At 57.8% G+C, this 24579-nt stretch overlaps 3 protein-coding genes across 15 annotated transcripts in view; 1 reads left to right on the top strand and 2 right to left on the bottom strand.

The window, feature by feature from the left end:
• Window positions 1-10264, bottom strand: part of ZC3H18 (zinc finger CCCH-type containing 18) — a 48905-nt gene extending 38641 nt beyond the window's left edge. For 6 of the 10 annotated variants that reach the window (XM_051629703.1, XM_051629701.1, XM_051629700.1 and 3 more), the window contains exons 1-2: window positions 2145-2197; window positions 1448-2052 (exon numbers count right to left, since the gene is read on the bottom strand). In XM_051629703.1, the coding sequence (XP_051485663.1) occupies window positions 1448-2038 (591 nt within the window). In that variant the 5' untranslated portion in view covers window positions 2039-2052; window positions 2145-2197. The other 4 variants (XM_051629706.1, XM_051629704.1, XM_051629698.1 and 1 more) reach the window with 3 other exon arrangements.
• A 970-nt stretch (window positions 10265-11234) lies between these two features.
• On the top strand, window positions 11235-13118 carry CIDEC (cell death inducing DFFA like effector c). 2 transcript variants are annotated; one of them, XM_051629450.1, is made up of 6 exons: window positions 11235-11263; window positions 11660-11732; window positions 11876-12017; window positions 12099-12248; window positions 12447-12631; window positions 12733-13118. In XM_051629450.1, exons 2-6 carry the CDS (start codon window positions 11677-11679, stop codon window positions 12917-12919), a joined length of 720 nt encoding a protein of 239 aa, XP_051485410.1. In that variant the 5' UTR covers window positions 11235-11263; window positions 11660-11676; the 3' UTR covers window positions 12920-13118. The 2 variants fall into 2 exon arrangements, with proteins under 2 accessions (XP_051485410.1, XP_051485411.1); XM_051629451.1 differs by having other exon boundaries at window positions 11245-11263; window positions 11657-11732.
• Window positions 13119-14190: 1072 nt separating this feature from the next.
• ZFPM1 (zinc finger protein, FOG family member 1) overlaps window positions 14191-24579 on the bottom strand; it is a 34806-nt gene continuing 24417 nt past the window's right edge. For 2 of the 3 annotated variants that reach the window (XM_051629494.1, XM_051629493.1), the window contains exons 4-10: window positions 21506-21639; window positions 19082-19184; window positions 18241-18453; window positions 17893-18117; window positions 17363-17458; window positions 17088-17237; window positions 14191-16908 (exon numbers count right to left, since the gene is read on the bottom strand). In XM_051629494.1, coding sequence (XP_051485454.1) covers window positions 14732-16908; window positions 17088-17237; window positions 17363-17458; window positions 17893-18117; window positions 18241-18453; window positions 19082-19184; window positions 21506-21639 — 3098 coding nt within the window. In that variant the 3' untranslated portion in view covers window positions 14191-14731. The remainder of the gene's footprint in view (window positions 16909-17087; window positions 17238-17362; window positions 17459-17892; window positions 18118-18240; window positions 18454-19081; window positions 19185-21505; window positions 21640-24579) is intronic. The other variant, XM_051629495.1, reaches the window with a different exon arrangement.

Below are 24579 nucleotides of genomic sequence, written 5' to 3' on the forward strand. Positions count from 1 at the left end.
GGAAAGGCTCCCAAGAATGCCTTAGACACTCCAGGAAAGCATTTATGTTTTAATCCAGAAGCAGACATGGAGTCAGGACTCTGGGAATTTTTTCTCCCCCCTTGTCTGAGCTCTCCCACAACACCCTGAAATTCCTTCTCACTGAATCAGAAATACACCGAACTTTTGGAAAATATCTAAGTGTTTAACAAAAATCACCTCCCAGAATGGCTAAAACATATTAAAATTGCACCACTTTTTTTTTTTTAAGCAAAAGAACTTGTCAAAGCACCATTAGAGTAAAAGCCACACAACGTACCACTCTTCAAGGAAAAAGGAGGGCCTCTCCAGCAAGCTTCCCAGGCACATGGCCAGGTCGGCTACACAGCAATGAGGACTGGGAGGCAACACCATCTCACAGGTCTGAACCCTCCCTCCTCCTCAAACCCCCCCCAGTGACCTGATCCACAGGCCACTGCTTCCTTGTCTGCTCACCAGGATGTGTGACAACACTGCCCTGCCCGTGTCAGGCTGTGCACGAGCACTTTGGGCACAACCAGCCAGGTGCAAAGTCAGCCAGGTGTTCTGGACTGGTGACTCCTCTATGCAGTACTCTGCACTCCCTTTATTTGGATTCGAGGTGCCCACTAGACCAGGAGCCCATGAGAGGGTTTCTACTCTACTCCTAGAATCACTCTGTCCTGTTTTCTTCTGCCTGTAAGAAGGACACTGTATTAAACTGTACTACCACAGCTCCTGTGCTGCAGGGCTTCCTGCCCAAAGACAAACCCAGATGAAGAGTGCTATTTGCCCTCATCACTAATGCAATTAAACCCAGTTTTGATTTTTCTAAATAGCTATGTTTGTTCTCAGCTGTGAATCAGTAGCTCCTGGAACTGCACATCCCTGAAGCACAACACCCAGACCATAGGCAGGGCCTGCCTGGTTAGGCCCCTTCCAGAGGGCCCAGCACCTTCCATTCCTCTCCCACACACGTGGAGCCCAACAAGCACCTCAGGGCCACAGGCCTGATGCCCCAAGCCCAGCAGCCACTCCACAGCACCAGCCTCTCAACCCGAACTGACCAGACAGCTCATCAACTCCTAACCCACAGCTGTGTCATTTGCAGCCTGGGAAGTTCTCTGAGAGTCAAGGCAGAACAGTTGCTTCAAGCACTGGAGCCCTTCCATATTCAACGGGAACAAAGCTTATTTGTGACAGCTCTGACAATATCTGGCACCAAGTTTTTCTATGGTACGTGGTACCAGACATCCCAGTCACTGAGTTTAGGGCTTGGTAGATAATATGGTCTTACCTCCAAAGGAAAGGTGTGGTACTTGCACACGGGGACACAGATATTCATGTCAAAGAAGGAAGGCACAGCAGTCTAAGAGCCAAACAGTTCTGAAACACAAGGACAGGTCTCTCCCTGCAAGACTGTGCCCACCTCGGACCTGCTCCTACTTACATCAATTTCTCCATCATCAATTTCCCCATCATCTTCTTCTTTCTTCTTCTCCTTGAGGGGATCCTGGCCATCCTTCTCATCATCACTTTTGCTGCTGGATTTTTTCTCATCTTCATGGGCATCATCTCCTTTCTCCTCTTCCTCATCATCCTCACCAGCAGCTTTCTCACCATCCTCCTCGGCAGCAGTAGCACTTGGTTCCTCAGGAACTTCCTCATCATAGTCCAACTCATGCTCATCTAGTTCACGAGTAACAGAGGATGCTTCATCACCAAGGTCATTTGTCCTTTCTTCCTCCTCTCCCTTGCGAGGTGGAGGGCTCTTCAGCTCCCCACTCTGCTCGTTGTTGTCAGACTCCTGAGACTTGGTGTCGCTCAAGCGGTCCTCTTCATCTGAGCGGTTCTCCTCTTCACCATGGCTCAGTCCCCTGGCTGCATCCTCCTCCTCCTCGCCCAGGACACTGCCTTGTCCACCCTCTCCATCGAGTTCCCGGTCTGATCCGCTTTCCTTCAGGACTTCATCCTCAGAAAGCTGCTGGTCCTCTTCATCAGGAGAGCAGGGGTTGCGCTCAGGGCTGTCGGAAACGTCCATCAGTGCCCAAGAGTCTGCAGAGGGCAGAGAACAGCACTTGTTATGGGGAACATGCTGGGAAATCAAGAAAATCTCACTTTGTGCAATCTGTACCCATGTGTTTTACCTCCTAGAGAAGAAAATGTTGCTTGGATTCATGAACATGGTTTATCATAGCACCTTCAAAGAGAAAATACAGAGTTTAAACTGCATAAAGAACCGATCCCAATATTGTCCCAGAGCAGGTGAGCGTGTCACGCTTCACACAAGGAAGGAGCTTGAGGTTGGGATTTCATCCACAAGCTCTAACAGATGAGGCTGCACAAGCAGTCCCACCACATCACCACTGGAAATCCCCAGGTCGCCCTCTCCCCAGGCACAATTAGCAGTGGCATTTCTTCTGTGAGCAAGTGAGTGAGCTTCAGAACACAGGGCCAGGTTTTTAGGTGTATTTGGAATTACGAGCACGTGGCACAGCAAACTGCAGGGACTCCTGGAGAGGCACAGGAGGAGCACAACTGACAGTGATGCTGGAAAAACAGCCTGTCTATTTAAGGTACTTGTTACATGGCACCCAGAATAGATAGGAAAGCAAGGACAGGATGGATTAATGAAAACTCCTGGATTTTTAATTAGGTTTAATTCAGAGAGTGCATGTACTGCCACCTGATCTCCACTTGCTTCATAAAGATTCAGAATTCCTTCAAAGCAGCAGATCTACTCCTTGACCCCCTGCACTGTGCCCTTTTGCTAGAAGCTCAGTATGAATATGTGCTTGGCAGGAATAAATTAAAAACTAGATGTCTGCTTAGAATAAGCACAAGAAATGTGACAGAAGGGGACAAGAGGTAAAGCAGGAAAAAAGCCCAACCCATACATCTACTTATTTTACTCCAGAAAACAAAAAAGGCCCATGAATTACAGAAGAACTAACCCAAGGAACTGGTTGAGCTGTCTCTTACTGGGAAGATTACCTGTTCACATCTAGACAAAAGCTCTGGGTGATTAAAAACCCTCCCCCTCTGGCTGTGGTCTCCTGCTGCAGTGTGTCTTTAGCCCTATAAACAACAATGACAACTCCTTCCTCTCCCCCCGTGGCCATACCCAGCAGTGCTTGGCTGCCCCAGAAGAGCCCAGGCTGAGGAAGGTGTCTCAGCAGAATCTCCAGCACCAAGGCAGCCCCTGCCCAGAGAGATAAAAGTCCCCCTGTAGCTCTCTAGTTGTACCAGGGGGACAGTTCAACAGGGGCACCAGCTCCTCAGCGTGGCACCTTTCTAGGGGACTAAATTCACTGCTTCAGTACATGTCACTTCCTCCTCCAAACCCACAGGTCTGTACAAGAACAAACTGAGCAGCCATCAGACAAAAGCAAAAAGCTACAGACCAACCCAAGGCTCAGAGAAGCATCTTTAAGGCTAAAGAAAAGCCAGAAGGCCTTAAATCAGCAGGAGTTCCTCACCTTAGTATGTATCATGTTTCACTTCAGCTCCTCCTACCTACAAAATCCCTGCTGGAGCAGCAAGAACACAGCATGAATTACCTGATTTTTACTTGTTATTTTTAAGACCCTTGGAGCAAAAATGCTACAAACACAAGACTCCAGTAGCTCCTTCAGACACCTCCAGCAATCCTGCCTGAAATAAAAGTCATTTACTATGCAGCTCTGCACTACTTAACCTTTTCCTGACCCACCCCATCACTTCTCCCTGCTGCACTCCTCCAACTGGTTCTGCACAGGGGAGGTTGTCATTTACCATCCAGGCAGAAGGCACATGGAGCCCCAGCACCCAAACAGGCTGCCACATGCTGCAAACAACCAAAGGGAACCCACACAGCACCTGAGATCCAAAACATGTTGGTAATGACAGAACTGGGGATCCCAGTGCTGAGATGGGGCAGGAGAGTAAGCACACAGAACAAGCAGCATCTCCTCTGTGCCTTCAGTGCCCAGGCCTGCACATCAGGATGGGGTGACAGCTTTGTGACTCATGCTACTTGTCTGCTTCTTCATCAGCTTTCCAGGAGCAGGACTGTTGTGTTTACATCTTGTACAATGCCAGATGTCCTGTCATCACTGAGCTAACATCTCCTGCCTTCACCCTGGTGAAGACATTATTAGCAGGTATTTGCAGCAAACTCCCAAGGGGAAAGTCACGCTCAAGAAAATGCAGCTTGTTCCACCATGGGAGGTCTGGAGAGGAGGGACTGAGGACTCTTCTCAAAAATACAAAAGGAAAAACACTCCCAGAAGCAGCACAAGCCTGTATGTTAGCACCCAACAACTTTGCTCTACTTCACGTCTTCAAAGCCCTGCCCAGATACCAGCTAATCAATAAATGCAAGGATGATCTAAAGATTCAACAGGGCCCTGAGCAGAAAAGTGACATTTTGAGCTTCCTACCAGCTGCTTTTGCTCCTCCACACACATGGAGAGCTTGGCTCTTGCTCACAACCAAAGTTTTGATTTTACTGAAGAATTAAAAGCCAAATTAAAAGACAGCAACTGTCTCCTGCTGAGGGTGGACAGCTAAACAAGATGTAATCTGAAACAAATCCTATTCTTACCGAGTATATAAAGGCTGATGCTAAGCTCATAAATGTCTGCATAAATAAGAACAAGCTTATGGCCTCAATTTTAATTGCCTGAGAAGTTACATTTTGTGTGCACAGGCAGCACCTCAGTGTATTACATCTGAAAGGTCAGTCCTGAGAGGCCTGTGGAAAGGGAGAAGCTATCAGAGGCAGATGGACTCAGGAAATTTGTTTTCTGATTTCAGCAGCACCAAAGAAAGAGGATTTCAGTGAACCAAATGCGTTTCCACATTTGACGTGGAGACCTCCAGAGGGATGGGGGGAAACAAACATCAACACATACCACCAGCCAAGGTGAGAAGTATCAAACATTTACCTCAGCCAGAAGGTATTAAAGCTATTCTAAAAATCCAGTGCATTCGTCAGTTACAGTTATTTCCTATTAATTTTCATCAGCAGAAATGATAAGAAACACAACAAGTGATGGCCCAAAAGGGTTCACAAAAGCCAGGGAGTCTGTTTTTCTGCTGTGTACTTCCCTGGATTCAAGTAACTGCAGGACTCCCTGCAGCAGAAGGCCTTACACCCTCCCTGCTGCCTCTACATGTGCAGTGCACAGAAGCACTTAATAGTTCCTCCACCACCTCTTACACCAAATTATTTTGGTGAAAGACCCAGCTCAGCCAGTCTCCAAGTTCACCAGGATGCAAGAAAAGATCCCCCAAACCCAAAGAACGAGATTTTTGCTTCAATCTCATGTGCCACAGCATGGAAATGTCCTGACATAAACCCAGGGCATGCAAAGGTACAACCACAGGCAGGAAAAAGACAGGGAGATGGGAATGAAAACTGCCAAACTAATGCTGGAACAGGTCTGAGACAGGAGAATGCCTTATCACTGAGTTAGATGGTCACTGCTAGTCACTAGTTTCTAGAAAAAAATAAGTAACTGGATGTTCTGAAAGGCAAGAGTACCACAGCAAGGATTTTGTGAGTGCCTGAGCTCTTGCACTCAAGCTTCCTTTCAAGCTCCAAAGGATTTATTCTTCACACGTAGGAACTCCAGTTTAAAGTCCACATCCCAAGCTCTGCCTCGGAATAATCTGCAAGTCACAGTTCATCCCAAATCTCTGGAATCCTGCAAGGATTTTTTTTTTTTGGGTGGGTGGGGGAGTTGTTTGGGTGTTTTCGTTTTTTACTCTCCTTCAGTTCCACAGAAAGGTGAACACCAGAAAAAATTAATTATAATTAATAATAACAACAGCAATAGTAATTAAAAAATAGTACATAGAAGTATATAAAATTTAGCAACAGTGACAGGTGGCAGAGCAGAAATCTGCACGTTTCATCCCTCACCATAAACTTGGAATTTTCATGCCTTAAAACCAAGCCAGTTTCCTACTGTCTTCAAAACCAGTTATAAAAGCAAAAAATTAACTTCTAACCTACAGAGAAAGATTGTTTGACTTTTAGCTTCAGGTGATGGGGCAAGAACAAGGTATATAATAATGCTCCTGACTTAGCAGTGTTTTCTCTTCAGAGGTATGTTTAAAACGACAGGCAGATCAGGCAAAGGTGCCTTTGGTCAGAGCTGCTTCTATTACAAAACTGTCTTTATTTGCTCAAAGTGTGTCAAACTTTAATTTTCTGTGTGTCTGAAGCAGTTCAGAGCAGGGCACTACTGAGCCTTACTAAACCCTCCCTTTACCAGGCTAAACTAGTTGGCAGAGCCTTTCCATCAAGAGGCTTTGAAGCCAACGTGAAAGGTGCACTTCCAGCCAGAATTGTCCCTTACTGTCTCCAGAGGCACCTGAGCATCCCTCATGGAGTTGAAAGTCCCTTAAAAGCACCTCACATGTTTCCAAAGGCATAAATTGAGGATTTGGCAGCTAAACATTCCAGTCATCCCACCTGCCACAGGCACATGCCATCCTTGCAGGTGAGGGGCAGGTGGCACTTGCTGTCCCCACAGATCCCAGCTGGGTGGAGCAAGACTTTCCCTCCAGTTGTTCCTTCTGGATTCTCACCTCCCAGCTTAGCATGGCTTGCAGTGTCCCTGCCAGTGCTGTGAGCCAGCAGTATTTGAGGGTCTACTGAAAATACAAAGTGAGGAAAGCCTCTAAACAAGAGGTCTGGGGCTTTTTGGTCTTGTTTTCAGCAGTGGTCCTTGCTCTGCAGCCCCAGCAGAGCCCCATGGCTCCAGCAGCCACCAAGCAGCCCTGGCAGTGTTTGCAAACTGAAGCCTGCCCCTTTGGTCACTGGGTCCCTAGGGATGGCACAGCACTCTGGAGAGAAGTGCCTCAGGCAGGAGCAGCCACCTTCAGCACAAAACTGCCCTCTCTCCCTGGACACACACACACACACAGAGTGCTGGGAGAGGCACAGACAGCCCTGACTTGCCTTCAAGGCAGCTGGTTCACACGCAGGGTCAGGCTGGCAGAGAAGAGCAGCTTTTGGTTACACGATCCATATGCAACAGGAGGCAGAGCTGGAGTTTCACAGACTGAGCTCTGGAATTTTTCAAATTAGGGAATGAAGCACCAACTGCTCCTTAACTTTGTCAGCATTTCATGGCTTGCACAGGGGGGAACAGAGATGCTCCTTCTAAGCAAGCCCTTAGTGTGGCCATCCTCACCTCCAAGGACCTGGATGCAACAATGAAGGGGCCCATTTTGTCCACTGTTCCCAGATAACTCTCACAGCCTTACTGGAAAACAATTACAATGACACAGATTTCCCCCCTCACCCACTGGTGAGAAGGCTCTGTGCACTGAGGAGGGCTTAGGGACATTTCAATTCATCTGCTTCAGCCACATTTTGATATTTTTTTTCCACAGCTTAATGAAAAAAAAAAAAAAGACTTTTTTCAACTTCAACTGCAGCACTGAGATGAAGCAGCCTGGACACAGCACTAGAGGCAGCAAGAAACAAGCCCTTTGCTCTCCCAGTGTGGGAAGGATGGAGCCCTTCTCTGACCCACTGTGGCCCCCGTGGGATGAAGCTGAGTTAAGAGGTGATTTTGAACAGCAACCAAGGGAAAAAATCCTCCTGGCAAGCATCACTTTCATTAATTAAATTCCTCCCTCCAGGGCTGAGCCTTTTGATAGTGCCCAAAAAGCTTTTCCAAGTGAACAAGGAATACACTGTGGATATAGGATGGGAACCAATGGCTCAGATGGTTCCAGCAGCAGGAAGGCACCAAGTAACCTATGGAAAACTGGAACCTGACACAGCTGCCAGCTGACACCTTGAGATCCTACAAGTCATCAGCCAGACAACACGAACCAAGCTCCTATCCTGCCTCTGCATCCCCCAAAGGACCTCATAGCTCCCAGGGTGGCCACAGGACAACCACAGAGGAGAGGAGCAAGGACCCTCTTGGCTTCAGGCAGAAATCTTTGCATTAGAAAGGAGAAAAAACACTTCCAAACAGCCTGATGCAAAATGAAAATGTTCCCATTGATCAGATCCATGAAAACCAGGGATTAATGCAGAGCAGAAAAGTTCTGGGGGATGACATTAGGAAGAAATTCTTCACTGTGAGGGTGGTGAGACCCTGGCCCAGGCTGCCCAGAGAAGCTGTGGCTGCCCCATCCCTGGCAGTGTTGAAGGGCAGGTTGGATGGGGCTTGGAGCAGCCTGGGCTGGTGGGAGGTGTCCCTGCCCGTGCAGAAGGTGAAGCTGGATGATATTTAAGGTCCCTTCCAACCCAAACCAGTCTGGGATTCTACAGACTGAGTGAAAACACAAGGATGGTTGAAGAACAGTGAGAATGAATGGGACACAGTTCAGGGCAGGAGAGGGGAGAGGAGGAGCAACCACAGAAAGATTTTGGGAGCAAAGAACCAGAAAACAGAAATAAAACAGAATCAACAGGGAGGAAAGATGGAAGAGGAGCAAGACCAGGAGACGGAAATAATCCAGGAAAGGAGCATCAGAGAGAACAGAAAACTCACATAGAACAAAAGCAGAGCACCCAGTCCTGTGATTTGAATGAAACTATGGTCATTAACAGGGTTAATTAACCAAAACACACCCTTATCTGCCACGCTTAGAGAAGCCCTGACTTGGAAGCTGCACAGCAAACTCCAATTACCTGGCAGCTGTCAGGGAAGCTTTTAACACTGAAAAGTGAGCTGCCTTTCCCTCTTCAGTGAGGAGAGCTGCCTGGTGACAGCCCTTTTCAGCCAGCTGGTTTGAAAAGAAGAGCTCTAATCTGGACTGGTAACCCCAGCTTTCTGCTAGGGAGACTTTGGGACCAAAACTTGAAGAGATATTGTGCTGTGAGCAGCTGAAGTTGGTTTTCACAGTGTGGCTGATTTTCCTACAGCTGGAGCACACAGGGCTCCTCCTGCAGCTCTCCAGGGGCAAATGCTAATTAGGAATTACTGGTGCCAGGACAGAAAATAAGCAGGATTGGTCCTGCATTCTGTAGGACTTGTACATAATCACACTCTAACTTTGCTCAGAAGACTGGGTGCCTTGTAAAAAAGTTGTCTTGATTGACTGGGGCCCTTTGCTTTCATCTAGACAAACCCCAAGAATAGCAGGAGAAAGAATTCACACCTTGGAGATGCTGCTCTTGCTACAGCCAGAGCAACCACCACCAGTTGTTTCAGAAGAGCTGAGCTACCAAGGGCAGTAGAAGACAACGTGGTGAGTGCAGGTGCTGGGAGGAGGGCTCTGAAAAAAGCCAGCCCTGCTGAAGCAACTCGGGGAGGGGATTTTAACCACCTGCAGCAGCTGCACGTGGAGCACTTGCCAAGTCAAGGGCACCCTCTGAGCACCCCACAGCTCCTGCTGTGCTGGGAGGGCAACACAAACCAGTGCTATGGAGGTGATGCACCCACCTGCCACAGAACAGACCACCCCCCTGGGTGAGGCACCCACCCACAGCAGGATGGACCCCACGTACAGCTGCTGCTGCTGGGGGTTCCCTGCCCTTCTCCCTGCTGCCCCCACACCTCCCTTACCTCACAGGGCCTCCTGCCAGGCTGACTGAGGTCCTCCTGCTGTGCCCCCCGGGGCAGGGCTGCTGGAGCTCTCCCTGTTCCCACCTGCCTGGTGGGTGGGAGGACAGTCAGGGCTGCCTGCAACCCTGGGGTCTGACCAGCCCCCATGCTGCCCTCCAGAAAGCTCCCCCCACCCCCCAAAGCACCTCCAATACTATCCCCTTCCATAATTCCCACCCAAGGGCTCCCCCCGTACCCAGCACCCCCGGTCTAGCCGCTCTCCCCACAAAGGGAGGCTGCACTCCCTCCAAACGGGACAGCCCTCCCCAAACCCCCCCCGCACATGAAGGACCCCCCTCTCTCCCAGCTCCCCCGGGGTTACCCTCCCCGAGCTCCCCGCTCCGGACGGCGGCCCCCGCCCTCCCCCGCTGCCCTCCCCACCTACCCCGCGCCAGGCCCGCCCCCCCCAGCCCCCCTCGGCACGACTTCCCGGGCTGCCCCTGCTGCCCAGCCTCCCCCCTCAGCGCCGCTCCCCCCGCCCCCGCCCGCCCCGCCGCTGCTGCCCCCCACCCCCACTCCCCGGTTCCGCCGGCGCCGGGCCCGCCCCCCGCTCCCCGGCACTAGGCCGCAGCCGATGCCCGCCCAGCGCGGCGGCGGGGGCAGCAGCTCACCGGGGCGGGAGGGCGCAGCGGGCCGGGCCGGGCCGGGCCGGGCGGGGGGATGTCCCGGGGGGGGCGAAGCGGCGGCGGCGGGAGGGACGAGCCGGGGCCTCTACTCGCGGCGGCGCAGAGCGGCCATGGCGTGACGTCATCCAGGCGCGACGGCGCCGGGGGGAGGGGAGGGGATGGGGCGGGCGCGCGCCGGGCTCCGCGGCTCTTCCCGCGCGCGGGCGCGTGCGCCGCCCTCCCGGCAGCGCCTTAAAGGGGCCGCGCCCGGGGGGGGGCGGGGCTGGGGGCGCGCGCCGCGGGGGGGGCGCGTGTGCGCGCGCGTGGCGGGGTGCACGTATGCATGCACGCGCCGGGGGGGGGGGGGGGGGATGCACACGTGCAGGTGCATGTACAGGTGCGTGCACACATGCACAGCCAGGTAGGAGTGCCCAGGTGCGCGCACACACACGTAGAACAGGCCTGTACGGGGGGACAGGAGTGCACGGCGAGGTGCACGGCCCTGAGTGCGAGCAACGCACTGGAGGGGCCACTGGGAGCACTGGGAGCACTGGGAGGGGGTCGCTGGGAGCAGTGGGAGCACTGGGAGCAGTGGGAGGGGGTCGCTGGGAGCAGTGGAAGCACTGGGAGGGGGTCGCTGGGAGCAGTGGGAAGGGAGCACTGGGAGCAGTGGGAGGGGGTCGCTGGGAGCACTGGGAGCAGTGAGAGCACTGGGAGGGGGTCGCTGGGAGCAGTGGGAACAGTGGGAGGGGGTCGCTGGGAGCACTGGGAGCAGTGGGAAGGGAGCAGTGGGAGCAGTGGGAGCAGTGGGAGCAGTGGGAGGGGGTCGCTGGGAGCAGTGGGAGCAGTGGGAGGGGGTCTCTGGGCGGTGCTGGGGCAGCTCCAGGGATGCTCCTTCTTCAGCGCCCCCCGCCCGGCTCTGCCGGGCTGGCCCCGCCCACCCCCTCTGGCCCCGCCCCTTGTGCCAAAGGGCAGGAGGGGATTGGCTGGGGCAGGAGGGGTGTGGCTGGCTGGGCGGAGCCTTGGCTGACAGGTATATATAGGTGGGGTGGTGGGGGGGACACGGATCCTGTGCGGAGGTGGTGGGGTCTGCTGAGGGTGAGTGGAGATGGGGAGGGGGGGGATGTTGGAAAGGCGGGGATGGTCCGGGTCCACACCCGCGGGAGATACCCCTGAAGCAACAGGGCCGTGGGTGCCACCACGGGTGCCCCTGGCTCCCAGAGCCCCCCGTTGTCCCCTCTGAGGGGCCGGGGTGAAGGCGCAGCCTGTGCCCGTGTCTCACCCTTGCTCCAGCGCTGACTCAGTGTCCCCACGGGCCGCTTTGCGCAAGAGCCACGCTGGCAGCAGACTCTGCCCGGGTGGCCACCGTGGGCCTGTCCCCGGCCAAAGGGCAGGCCCAGCCCCCACGTAAAGGCAGCTGGGCTGGAGCGCCAGCTCACTGGCTTGCGCTGGAGGTGCTGGAGCTGGAGACCACCAGGGCTTCCTCCCCAGCAGGTTGGACTGTGCTCCTCATGAAGATGGATTACGCCAAGTCCCTGAGCCAGCGCCTGGCCGCTCCTGTCTCCAAGTAAGTGGAGGATGCTGCAGATGCTGGAGCCCTCCCTGCTTTGGCACCTCTTGGTCTCATCGGTGGATGTGCTGCTGCACACCGAGACCTGGGGGGGCTGGCGGTGGGTCTCAGGACACCCCAATCCCTCATCCCTCCCCTAGATGTGTCTCGGCAAGTGCCTCCATGACCCAGCAGCTGCTGTTGAGCCCGGCCCTGCGACCCCGACCCTTCCGTGTGGTCAGCTGGGACCGCAGCCTGCGCAAGGGCATCATGGCGCAGAGCCTGGCTGACCTGCTGCTCCAGGTGAGCCAGGGCAGGCTGTCTGTCTGTCTGTCTGCTGGGGAGTCTGTCCAGCCACCCCTCTCACCCCCAGCACCCTTGCAGGCTCAGAGCGCCCTGCTCGCCCCGGGTCCTGTCTCGCTGGTGTTGGATGAGGACGGCACGGCGGTGGAGACAGAGTCTTTTTTCCGGACACTGGAGGAGGGGACAGTGCTGATGGCCCTGTGCGAGGGGCAGACCTGGGCTGCCCCCAAGGTGGGTGCGGAGGGTTGTCCCATCTGGGACCAGGCGGGGAGATCACGGAATCACACAGAATCCTTCTGGTTGGAAAAGACCTTTAAGGTCATTGAGTCCAACCATTAACCCAGCTCTGCCAAGATGATGCTAGACTGGGAGGCAGCCAGGTGAGGTGGGACCGGGAGGGTGGGTGACCTCCATCCCTGTCTCCCCTAGACACCAGGCTACCAGCTGAGCCTGTCCCGTAAGCCCCCTCGGAGGATCGATGTCGCCTGCGTCACCTTTGACCTCTACAAGACCAACCCACAGGACCTGGGCTGCCTCAATGTCAAGGCCACACTCTATGGCACCTACAGCTTGTCCTACGACCTGCGCTGCTACGGGGCCAGGCGCCTCATGAAGTGAGTGCTGGGGGATGTTGCAGTGGCGGGGGGACCAGCCCTTCTGCCTGTACCCCCATGGGGTGCAAGGAGGGATGCTCACCCCCTTCCTCCCTGCCCAGGGAAGCCCTGCGCTGGACGCTCTTCACCATGCAGGCCACTGGCCACGTCCTCCTTGGCACCTCCTGCTACATGCAGCAGCTCCTGGATGCCACTGAGGAACCAAAGGAGCCAGGGAGCAGCCCAGCACTGCCCAGCCTCCTGCCCTGCAGCCTCCCACCCCTGCCACGCAGGAAGACACTGGAGTGAAGGCTGGGCACCCTGTGTCCCCTCCTCTGGCACTCCCCCCCATCTCTTGGGGGTCCCAGCACCTAGCTAGGTCAATGCTGGGGGGGAGGCTGCTGTGATGCTTCTCCTTGCACCATGCTGGCTGAGCATGGCCAGCCCTTCCCTGCACTCCTCACTACTCTGTAAATATATTTATTTAAGTAAAGTTCTGCTTGCTCCAGCTGCATCTCACCTTGCTTTGGCTGGGTGGGGGGCTTGGGAGGGGGTGGGTTAGCCACTTGCCCCACTTGGCAAGCTGGAGCTGTGATGGTGCAAGGAGAGACGTGTTGCAAGCACCTCTCAAGGAACCTGCTGCCTTTGTCCTCCTCCCTGCAACCCTGGCATGGAGCCGGGACCCCTCCTGGCATGAGGACAGAGGGGCTCCTTCACCCCAACCCTGTTCACCCATGGCAGCTGGCACAAAACCTGCTCTTGCTCCATAAAAAGGGGTGAAAGTTGCCCCTGTCCCAGGGGTGCTGCTGCTCTGTGCCGTTGGCACCCAGAGCGGGGCTGGCTGGGAGCCCAAGGGGGGTGTTTTGGTCCCTGGCCCCCGCAGCAGTCCCAGCATTGCACAACCCCATGGGCTCGTGCTGCTCCACGGGGGCTGCAACTGCCCCACAGCTCCAAGGACAACAAAGTGGAAAATGAACTGGGGTGACACTGGGTTATATTGGCCACAGGCAGCTGTGGAGGGGGCTGTCCCTGGCAGGGGGGGAGGCAGGGAGCCCAGATTGGGTCCCTGAAGCACAAGCCCTGTGAGCCAGGGTGGGCAAGCTGGGATGGAGGGGAATGACCCACTGCCCACCTGTGCCATACTGGGAAGCACTGGGAGAGCTGCGGAGAGGTGAGCAACACTGTGCTTTGGGGGTGCTTAGGGACAGCCCCCCTGTGACACACTGCAGGGACACACTCACCTGAGGACCCCACTGCTGAAGTGTGGGGCTCCAGCGCAGAGACCAGGACCAGCACAACCCACCTTGGGCTGTGGGGGCTTCATTAGCCCGATCATTAACAAGCTGTCAGCCTGCAGCCTCACCTGGGGGCTGCATCGTGACATCTGGGGCGAGGCGGGTGCCACCCGAGGATGCCAGGGTCAGCATGGGGTCACTGTGCTCTGCTCTTGCAGGCTGTCCCTGCCACCCCATGGATACACATACCTGCTGTCCCTTGTCCCCCCAGCCTGACACCCCTGTCCCCAGGGGGTGACGGTGTCCTTGCAGTGTCCCCCACCCGCACGCAGGTGGCAGCCTGGCTTTATCAGACATATTTATTTCTGTACACACTTATACACACGGTTCCCAGGGTCGCTTCATCCTTCACTGTCATCTCCCTGCAGGGTCTGGTCCGTGGCGGGGGCAACCACAGGCTTCCCAGGGTGCCCATGGCCAAGCCCAGCCAGGCCGTGCCCCCTCCCCAGCCCTGTAGTGTCTACCTGGGGGCAGAGCTCTCCCCCACACCCCAGAGCCCCCCAGATGGGGCAGGGTCATGCGCCTTCGCCCTGCCTCAGTTTCCCTGCAGCATCGTAGGGGCTCGTCACGCACCAGGGGCTGGAGGGGTCAGCCCCCCCCCCATCCCAGCACCATGCTTCCCTCCACAGGGTCCTTGACCTGTGAACATGCAGGATCCCCAACCCAGGGTGAAGTCTGGGGACCTCCGGATGCTGAAGCTGCCCCAGTACAGCCTCCATCACTCTGACTCCCACAAGGTGTGTCTGGGGGGTGCCAGCCATTGGATCCCAGTCCCCCAGCTCCTGCAGCCCCCTGAGTGGCAGGGGGGTTCCGGGGGGGGGAGGCTTTACTTGACATGCTCGGCAGCATGGGAGGAGCAGTAATACTTCTTGTGGGCGATGAAGGTGGAGAGGCTGCTGAACTTGATGTTGCAGAGGCGACAGTACCTGTGGTTGCCATTGGGCACGGGGACGGGCACAGCCTTGGCCGGGGGGGTCTGCACCCCCCTGTCTGTGTAGGTGGGGGGCGTGGGGGGCTTGCGGACAGCTTCCCGCAGTCCCTCGGGGGCTCCGGGTGAAGCGGGAGGCCGGGGCGAGGCAGGGGGTCGGGGGCTGCTGCTGCCATCCCGACTTTCTTTGCTGTCCCGGCGGAGGCGGGGGGCAGGCGGGCGGGGGGGTGACCCTGCTGGCAGCGGAGGGTCGGGCGTCCTGCCGGCACCGGGCACGGGGGTGTCGGGGAGCCCCTGCCCGGCCAGCGGCGGCTTGGCCACGAAGAGCCCGTGGGCATTACGGAAGTGCTCAAGGAGATCGCCCTTGATGGCCCCGTTGAGGGGACAGTAGGGACAAGCGGAAAGGGGTCCCTTCACCCCCGGGGGTGGCAGGGGACACTTGGGGAGACGCTGCAGTGGGTCCGTCCCAGATGCCCTCACCTGCGCGCCTTCGGGGTCCCCATCGCCAGGGCTGCTGGGGCTGCGACGACCCTTGAGAGGAGCGGCCACGGCCCCCTTCATCTTCTGGAGGTGCTCGAGGGTGCGGGGCTGCAGCGGGGTGGCCGGGCACTGGTATTTCTTGTGGGCCAGGTAGGTGTCGAGGCTGTTGAAGCTGATGCGGCAAGCGGTGCACTCGTGGTAATCGGCCAAGGGCAGCAGCGGTGCCGGCAGGGGCTCGCTCTGCCGCCGCGGCTTCTTGCTCAGATCGATGGGACCGTCGGCATCCGGGCTGGAGCGGGGCGAAGGGGCAGCCCCCTGAGGAGGGAGAGGAGGAGGAGGGTCAGGGGCCAGGGGGGGCTCAGGGGCTGGGGAGGGTTCGGTGGGGCGGTGAGCGGCCCCGTGGATCTCGTAGAGCTTGCGGCGTTTGCGGGTGCGGAGCGGCTGGGGCAGGAAGGGGATTTTGGGGGCGGCGGGGCGGCGCAGCGGGGGGTCATGGCGGGAGGCGCAGTAGAAACGCTTGTGCACCACGTAGGTCTCATGGCGGCTGAAGCGGATGTTGCAGGCCTCACACAGCGTCTTGCTGGGGTCCTCGTCCCCCTCATCTCCCGCCGAGCTGCTGGGGCTCTGGCTGTCCTCGCTGCACCGCCCTGACCCTGCCTCTGCCTCTGGGGACTCTGCTTTGCCTCCCACCTCCTCCACCTTCACCTCCGGCAGGGCGGCTGGCGGTGTGGCATCCCGGCCGGTGTCCCCGTCCCTCGCTGGTGTCCCCTGCCCGTTGCCCACTGAGGGGGACAGCAGCGTCCCTGGTGTGGGGGGACCTTTGGGTGCCCCTGGGGGGGCTTTGAGCTTGCGTGCCCCAGGGGGACTGTCCTCAGCGAGGTGCCGGCTGGAGCAGTAAAGGCGTTTGTGCACATAATAGTTGTTGATGTTGTTGAAGGTGATCTCGCACTCGAAGCAGGTGGCACCCTTGGGCACCGGCGCACCAGCATAGATGGTGGGTGGCACCGTGCCACCGTGGCCCTGCTTCAGCCGGCTGTGCACCAGCTCTGACATCTTCGCCAGGATCTCCGACGCCTGCGGCACCACCGCGGCTTCATGGCCGAAGACGTACTGGGGTAGGAAGACGGTGCCGCCGGCTGCTCCCGTTCCCGGCTCACTGGGCACCGGGCTGGAGCCCGGCGTGGGGCTGGCGAGCTCCGATTTGACCTTTGCCGAGGGGAGGCTGCGGGGGGATGAGGTCCGGGAGCAGGTGTCGGGGCTGCCGGCCCCATGGCGGCCACTTTTTGGTGCCTCTGCTTCGCTCGCTGGGCTGCCAGCGGGCTCCTCCTTGATGCGGACGGCCTCACCGGAGGAGGAGGAAGAGGATGATGAGGGACCCTCTCCGTTCTGCGGCTGGGCGGGTGGCGAGAGCTTGCCGGCCTTGGCGTCGGGGGGTGAGGTGGGCGGTGGCGGGGGGATGGCGGTGTCGGGGCCGGGCGGTGGGGCGGGCAGGGGGCCGTGCAGCACGGCGTGCTGCGGCAGCGGGGACAGCCCCTCGGGCAGGAACGCTGGCAGGCTGCACTTCCGCAGGGCCGTGTTGTTCGTCTGGCTCAGCCCTGGGTGAGGGGACAGAGGAACCGGTGTCACCCCACATCCCTGGCTTGGGGATGCTCACTCCATCCCTCACGTCCCTCCCCGTGGCCAGAGCCATTTGAGGCCACAGCCCTTGGTGGCAATGCCAGGGTTTGCAAGGAACACTGGCAGGCATCCGCCCTCCTGGCTGCATGGTACCCACCAGTGGTGAGGGGTTTGGTGGTGGGTAGAGCTGGCCCTGGTGAATACACCTCTCCCTTGGAGCCTGGCTGGCAGATCATATGGTTGGTGACCAGGTGGCTGTAGAGGATGTCCCTCGTGGTGGAGATGAAGCCACAGCTGTGGCAGACGCCTGCAGGGAATGCGGCATAGGGCTGAGTGGGCAGGATGGCCCTTGGGGAGTGGGTCCCCATCCCCAGGAGGTGCTTTGAGGGAACAGGGTTGTCCCCATGGGGACACCAGGGAGGGCTCACTCACCGTTCAGGGTGTCTGTGTGCACCTTGAGGTGACGCTCGCAGTTGGCTTTTGTGGTGAAGGCGGACAGGCAGATCAGGCAGACAAACGGCCGCTCTCCTGCAGGACAGATGGACAGGCAGGCACCTCAGCACAGGAGGAAGGAGGACAGGGACTGCCAGGACACCATGCCAGCCAGGAGGGTGCTGGCTGCAAGAAGCAGGATACTCCCTTTGTCTTTACAGAGCTGAGATGGGAAGACCTACACATAAGCAGCCCCAAACCAGTAATTCAACTGGGGGAGAATCACAGAATCACAAACTGGTTGGGATTGGAAGGTTGCATGGGCAGGGACACCTTCCACTAGACCAGGTTGCTCCAAGCCCCATCCAACTTGGCCTTGAAAACTTCCACGTATGGAGCAGCCACAGCTTCCCTGGAACCTCATCTAACTGGTGCTGCCCTCCCCCAGCCTCTCTGTCCCTCCACCCCACCAGCTCCTGGGGTCCTTGCATGTGGCTGGGTGTCCCCAGGCTACAGCAGCCCTGCCATACCGCTGTGGCTCCGCATGTGGATCTCCAGGGAGCTGGCACTGGGGCAGCTCTTCTTGCACTGGGGGAAGGGGCAGACACGCTCGTTGGGGTAGGTCTCCTTGGGCTTCTCCTCCAGGGCGGGTGAGCTGGCGCTCTGCCGGCTGGCACAGTAGTACATCAGGTGGGCTTGCAGGTTGCGCTCGCTCCGGTACCAGATCCCGCAGTCCTTGCAGGGGAAGACATCCTCTGTGGAGAGGAAGGGACAAGGAAGGAACATACATCACTGGTGTGATGAGCTGGGGACCCCACAGTGTGGTGCTGGCCCTGTGGGCTGCAGCATGGCCCTCCCCCATGTCCCTGGGGACTCACTGTTGACCACGGCAGTGGCCAGGATGGCAGCCATGCCGGCTTGCTGTGGGAGCAGCTGGATGTCGGAGTGCAGTGCAGCTGGGTACGGGGAGTCCTCGGGCTCTGCTTTCACCCCGTGGTGGTTGGGGACAGCCGGTGGCTCTGCCATCACAAAGGCGCAGATGGGTTCATCCTCTCGCAGGGCGCGTGTTGTCTGGCACCACAGGGCTTGGTCTGGGGGACAACAGTCAGCAGGGACACCCCACGCCCCCGTCCTGCTGCCTGCATGGCTCTGAGCCTCCGGTCCCTCTCGGTCCTTTCCCCACTGCCCTTGTCCCCTCTGCCTTTGTCCTCTGGCTTCCACCGGCCACAGCTGAGCCCCGAGCTGCCTGGAGATGGCGATGTCTGCCTGTGCCTCAGCCCGGCCCTGCCTGCTCCTGCTCCTCGCACTCCAGCTTGCAGGAATGCTTCACCGAGTCTTGCCCCCGTGTGCACTCTAACGCTTGCACCAGCGGGTGCAGCAATGCTTGCACCGAGCCTTGCACCAATGCATGCACTACTGCTTGCCCTAGTGCCTGCACCCAGCCCTGTCCCTGCTGTGTGCCCCCATGCTTGCACCAACATTCAGACCAGTCACATCATGTTGGGACTCTCCTCATGTACCCCTGTAGCTAGACAGCTGGGGGAGGGAGCTGGGATGGGGGACAAGCCCCAGGCACAGCCAGTGGCAGGTCCTGGAGATGCAGGGGGACATGGGTGCTGGCTGGGGAGAGGGCACAGCCATGGCACAAGGACCCATCCCTCCCATCACGGCTGTCCCCACAGGACCCCTCGGGCATGGGGACGTGTCACCAGTACTCACCCTTCCTGTAGATGACAGTGTTGGCTTCTGGCTCCGTGGGCACAAGGGGCAGCCGGGACAGCCAGCAGCTCTCGTCCCCCAGCACCAGTGTCACGGGGGGGCCCTGTTGAGGGTGGGAGAGGGGGGTGAGCACTGCACCCCACAGTGGTTTGGGGCCAGCAGTGGGGGAGGGGGTCACAGTGGTCCCTGCACCCACCTCTGCCTTCCCGCATCTTTAATGAATATTAATGAGAAGAAAGAGGTGGGGGGTGTGTGGAAATTAATCTGCCTGATCCTCCGATGGCTGCCGCGGTAACGATATGAAATCTAATTATTCGTCCCGATATTTCTAAACCCTCCAAGTCAGGCTGACGGGCACAGCCACTTGAGGCCCGATCACTGCCCGGAGCCGAGCGCCGGCAGCACCATAAACCCCACGCGTGTGCGGGCGCTCGCACCCGTGTGTGCGCAGCCCACCTCTGCACTTGCACACGCATGTGCACAGCCCACCTCTGCACTCGCACCCGTGTGTGCACATGCAGAGCCCACACGCCAATGCTGCTGAGGGCACCCACCTGCCCACTGCAAGGCGGGAAATGGGGCTGGGGGCTTGGGGGACACCCCCTCCCCCACATGGCATGTGGGGGACAGGCGCTGCTGGGGTACAGGGTCTGAGCTCCCTTGGGGACTGTGGTGGCCTCTCCATGTCCCATGCCAAGGTGGGGAGGGAGGGGACAATCCCTGCGGAGCTCTTGCAGGTTTTGCTCCATGCATGGGTGAGGGATCTGCGGGTACCCCCCAAGGGAGGGAGGTTCCTGTAGTGTCCAGGCACTCTGCAGCACCCCAGGATGCTCTCGTTACCCCTGGGTGTGTGTCCCAGCTCCCTTTGGTGGCCCCAGCCCCTGCGGCGAGCCCTTTCCTTGTTCTCCCTGAAACAAAGAGGTCAGTGTCTCTGCTCTGCACCGTTCCGATAACCATCGGAAACCCAATCTGCTCCGCATCCGCCGGGACAGCGTTAGTGGGGGCGGCCCTGTGCCCTGGCTGGGGGGATCATTGCTGGGGGGTCACACAGGGCAGGGATAGAGCAGGGGACAGTCAGGGATGAGCTGGCACGGGGGGCTCTGTTGCTTCACACCCCCGGGCTGGTGCTGCTGGAGGGTATGTACACCCTCCCAAGCAAGACCAGTTTTGGGGGAGACCCACAGGACCAGCTGAGGGGACAGAGAGGCATCCTCCTTCCTCTCCTCCTCCTGCTCCTTTTCCTCCTCCCTCCATGCAGTGATGGGCACACATGACGCTTCACACCACAAAGGCATCAAAGCCACCCAGTGTCTCCCATCCCCAGTACAGCCCCGGAACGGGATAATCTCTCACATGGAGATGGAGAGTGGAGCCAGCCAGGATTTGGGGGAGACCCCCTGCACCCCTCCCTGCCGCCAGCAACAAAGACTAAGGGACCCGAGGGCGACAACCCATATCAGGGATGGGGCTGCGATTCCTTCCTCACTTCCACGAGAAGAGATAGTGAGGGAGGCAAATGGCAGAGGAGAGCAGGGCTGGGAATCATCAGCCGGGCTCGATAAGGGAGCTGCTGAAATGGGAGCAAAAATATTTAGACAATAAATGAAGTATCAGAAAAAAGCTGCGCATATCTTTAAGAAATCAATCATCCTGTACCGGGTGTCTGGACACACGGCGCCAACCGGGAGATAGGGAGCCAAACTGGGCAGATAAGGGTTAATCAAGGATTTAATTCGGCAAAGATAAACGGGCCTGGGCTCAAAAAAAAAAAGAAAAAAGAAAAAAAAGAAAAAAGAAATTGAAGGAGAGAGGAGGAAGTGTTGGGGATGGAGCCTGGGCAGGATTCTCCAGCCTGGAAGACGCCCCTGGGGTGGAGTTGCCTGTATGTGGCTCTGGGGAGGATGTAGGGGGAACGATCCAGTGCCTACAACATCCCGTGCACACACACACACACACACTCACATTCCATGTGCACACACACACACACTCCATGTGCACACTGCTCCCATCCCAATGGTCCCGTGCTCCTGCTACCGACAGCTCCCGGTGCCCCCCACTGCCCCCTCTCCTGTCCCTTCTCCTCAGGCTGCAGAGCCCTGCTGCCTTCCAGGGACACCCACAGTCCCCTGAGAGCAAATTTGGGGTGGGAAAGCCAAACCCCACCTGCTCTGAGAGGACACACGTGCCACCCGGCAGCCATGCAAAGGAGAGGCAGGGAGGGGGCAGCCAGCATCTCATCCCCCTGCTCCGAGTTCAAGCAGCATATGGCAGAGAAACCTCCTGGGCATCCAAACCGGGTGATTCCCAGGGGATTGGGAGCTCTAGCAGGGAAAACCCCTCCAAAACCGACTCTCTTCCCTAAACAACTCGTTTCCTTGGGACTTTCCCCACCGCTGTTCCGGCAGCCCCTGCAGAGCTCCTTACCATCTCCCCGTGTCCCGGCGATGCTGGCTCGCTGTGGATGCTGCCCTGGAAGGGTCCCCAGGAGAAACCCTCGGGGAGGCTCCTGCAGGTCCGCACCCGCCTCTCCCCCTCCTGCACGACCAGATCCAGCTCATCTGTGGGGAGACAGGCACAACATCAGCACCATGGCCCCCCCAGCCAGACCCCCCCGCAGCCCCAGGTCCCTGGGGATGGGGGTATCCACATGGAGCATAGAACTGCTGGTGGGTGCTGTGTGTCCCTGGAAGGATCCACCTGCTCACGGGGGGGTATGGACACAGCCCGGGGGGTCCAGGCACCAAGATGGAGAGGAAGGAGCATTTCCCATCCCCGCACCCAAAGTCGCAGCAGCTTCAGGGCTTAATGGCTTTGATTATCTGATAAGCCTCTGGTTTAATGGGTTAGATAACACGTTAATACGCTATGAAGGCTGCTCGAAAATGTTTTAACTGTGCCTTTGTCTTTCAGAGCACAGATAAGATGGCAGGTAACCAATACACAGATGGATGTGTACTGGCTGGAAGGGGCTGGACCCTGCACCCCCAAAAACACAATGATCCTTCAGGAAGCCACTGGACCACCGGCAGGGCAGGATGCCCAGGGTACCCGCTGTGTCTGGGAGGGCTCCCAGCACCCTGGGGTGCTCTGGATTCCCTCCCCAGTATCCTGACATCACAAAAAGCCTCTCTAAAGCCATGTGCCCAGAGCTCTGTCCTTTGGGATGCAGCTGGTGCCTGGGTCCCATGGGTGGGGAGTAGGCTGAGCACTTAGGAAGGCAAAATTGCTTTCAGAGCTGGAAGTGCAGGGAGGATAAAGAGATCCCATGGCTGCAGAGATTGAAATCTGATGTGTTTATTAGCCAGGCTGACACCTGGATCCTCTCGGTGCTGGGGTGAGTTAAGGTGAATGACTGGAATCATGGGTTGGTGGCACCTGTCATCACCCAGGTCCCACCGTCACCTGGAGGTCCCCTCTGCACTAAGGATGCTCTGTGCCACCAGGGACACAGCTCTGAGCACACCCCCAGGGCAGCAGCTGGTGCCACACCACAAAACCCACCTTCTGCAAAGGCTTTGAAGGTCCCCGAGGTCTTTGGGGTCACCAGGCTGGTTCCCATGCTCATGCCACCCTCTGCCCCCGTGCTGCAGACCCCCGGGGTGCAGGCAGGGCTGCTTACTCCCCCCTCGCCACCTCCACAGCACCTGGGTGCCTTCCACCTGGGAGCCCTCAGTGCTGGCCAGGAGCTGGCATGCTCACAAAAACCACCCCAGGTGCTGGGGATTCCAGCTCTGTTTCCAGCTGGGATTTCATCCCAGGGAATTGGTATTGGGAGCAAGCATGGTGCCAGCTGTGCCCATCCTGCATCACTCCGCTTCTGCAACAACCAGATCCATCTCCATAGAGGGAGGAGGGCAGAGGGTGGGCTGGAGCTTTTGAGGAGCTGATGGGATTTATTCCCTGGCACAAACCCAATGCCAAGAAGGGGCAGCAGCAGCCCCTTGCCTGGCTGGTTCCTCCCAGTAAGGACCTGGGGGAGAGGCAGGGAGCAGAGCTCCCAGCAGGATGCAGCCATTGGCACTGAGTGGAGCAGTCAGACCCCTTGCATGATTCCAGTTGCTCCATGTTTCCAACACCCAGCTCCCGGCTGGCTCCTGAGGTGCTGCTGGGGTGTCAGGCTCCCTCCATGGTGCTCTCCAGGCCACTGGTCCTTACCCCTCCAGCCCCAGGGAGGAGACAGCAAACCCTCAAACATCCAGGAGAGCCCCAAGAGTGGTGGCTCCCCTCAGGCTTTGCCACCTTGTACAGCCTGGCAGCTTTCGGGGAACAGAGCCCAACTGCCACCACCCCCACTCCATGCCCCCCCTTTTTTGGCCCCCCTTCCCCCGTCTCACTGGTAATCAGCGGCGTTTGGGTCAGGAGACCATGTCTCCGAGATAAGAGCGTTCGCCTGACACTTCCCATGTCAGAGCACTTCATCTTCTGTGTATCAATCCCCAGCAGAGAAAACACGCAGGCGCTGATAAAGAGAAAACCGTTCCAGACAGGGGGACAAAAATAGTGCTGCTGGAGCTGGCCCCCCCTCCCCGCCAGGGCCCGATGGCCACAGCACCAGCTGGTGGCCCAATCCACCAGTGTCACCCCAAAAACAGGGTGGTAGTGAACCCCAGTCAGCGGAGCCGAGCGGTTTTCCATCTGGATGGGTGCAGCTGCTGGAGCCCCCGTGGTACCCGGCTGTGCCCACTGTGACAATGCAAAAAAACCAACCAACCAACCAAACAAAAAAAGACAAAACAAGAAGAGGAAAAAAGGTGATTTCCCAACTTGCCATCCCTGCACTTCTCCCTTGGCATGGGGGAAATGGTGCTGAGCCAGGATGGAGCAGCCTGGGAGGCGCTCCCTGGGGACGTTGTCCACTCTTGGGAGCAAAGCCCAAAGTGATTGGGCTGTGTCCCCAGGTGGGGACAACCCTGCAGTCCCCATCCCTCTGCTCTGACGGTGCTGGATTTGGCCCCATCGCCCTGCCTGCACCCTGGGGAGGCTGGGAAGAGCTGGTGCCAGCCTGTGGAGGACCCTGGGTGCCCCCCAAGTGAGAAGCAAAGTCCGTGGGTGCAGGTCCCTGAGGGACTCCCCCAGCAGGTGAACACCACCCTGGTATCTCACCTGGCCATCACCCCTGGCTGGGCGGTGCCCCACTGTTATCACAGGAGGGTTTATCTCCCAGATCATTAACCAAATTGGGCAGGGACGTGGCTGTTTGCTTTGGGTCACGATGAATAGCGTCAGAGAGCAAAACAGGAGGGGGAAAAGCCCCTGGTGAGCTGGGTGCACCTATTCAGCACGGCATGGACCCCTCCTGTGCCAAAACATGGAGTGCTGGGGCTGCTCCCTGCCCCCTGGTGACAGCACCTGCTGACCTGACGCCGCGTCTCAGCTTATCTTCCCATCGAGAGATTTCAAAGAAGTAGGGCTGAGCTGGGGAGCAAAGATTAATCCTGTCATCACAGCACGGCCACGCACCGGGCGATCGATCGATGGCTGAGAAGGCAAGGCTGGCA

The sequence above is a fragment of the Apus apus genome, chromosome 11 (assembly GCF_020740795.1).
Source record: "Apus apus isolate bApuApu2 chromosome 11, bApuApu2.pri.cur, whole genome shotgun sequence".
NCBI classification, from domain to species: Eukaryota; Metazoa; Chordata; class Aves; order Apodiformes; family Apodidae; genus Apus; species Apus apus.

Bases quoted from the DNA above. Each gene is read 5' to 3' on its own strand.
- CIDEC (XM_051629450.1), top strand. From the start codon at position 11,677: ATGAAGATGGATTACGCCAAGTCCCTGAGCCAGCGCCTGGCCGCTCCT. The intron at 11,733-11,875 runs GTAAGTGGAGGA...TCCCTCCCCTAG, and splicing joins CTGGCCGCTCCTGTCTCCAA to ATGTGTCTCGGCAAGTGCCT. The intron at 12,632-12,732 runs GTGAGTGCTGGG...CTCCCTGCCCAG, and splicing joins GGGGCCAGGCGCCTCATGAA to GGAAGCCCTGCGCTGGACGC.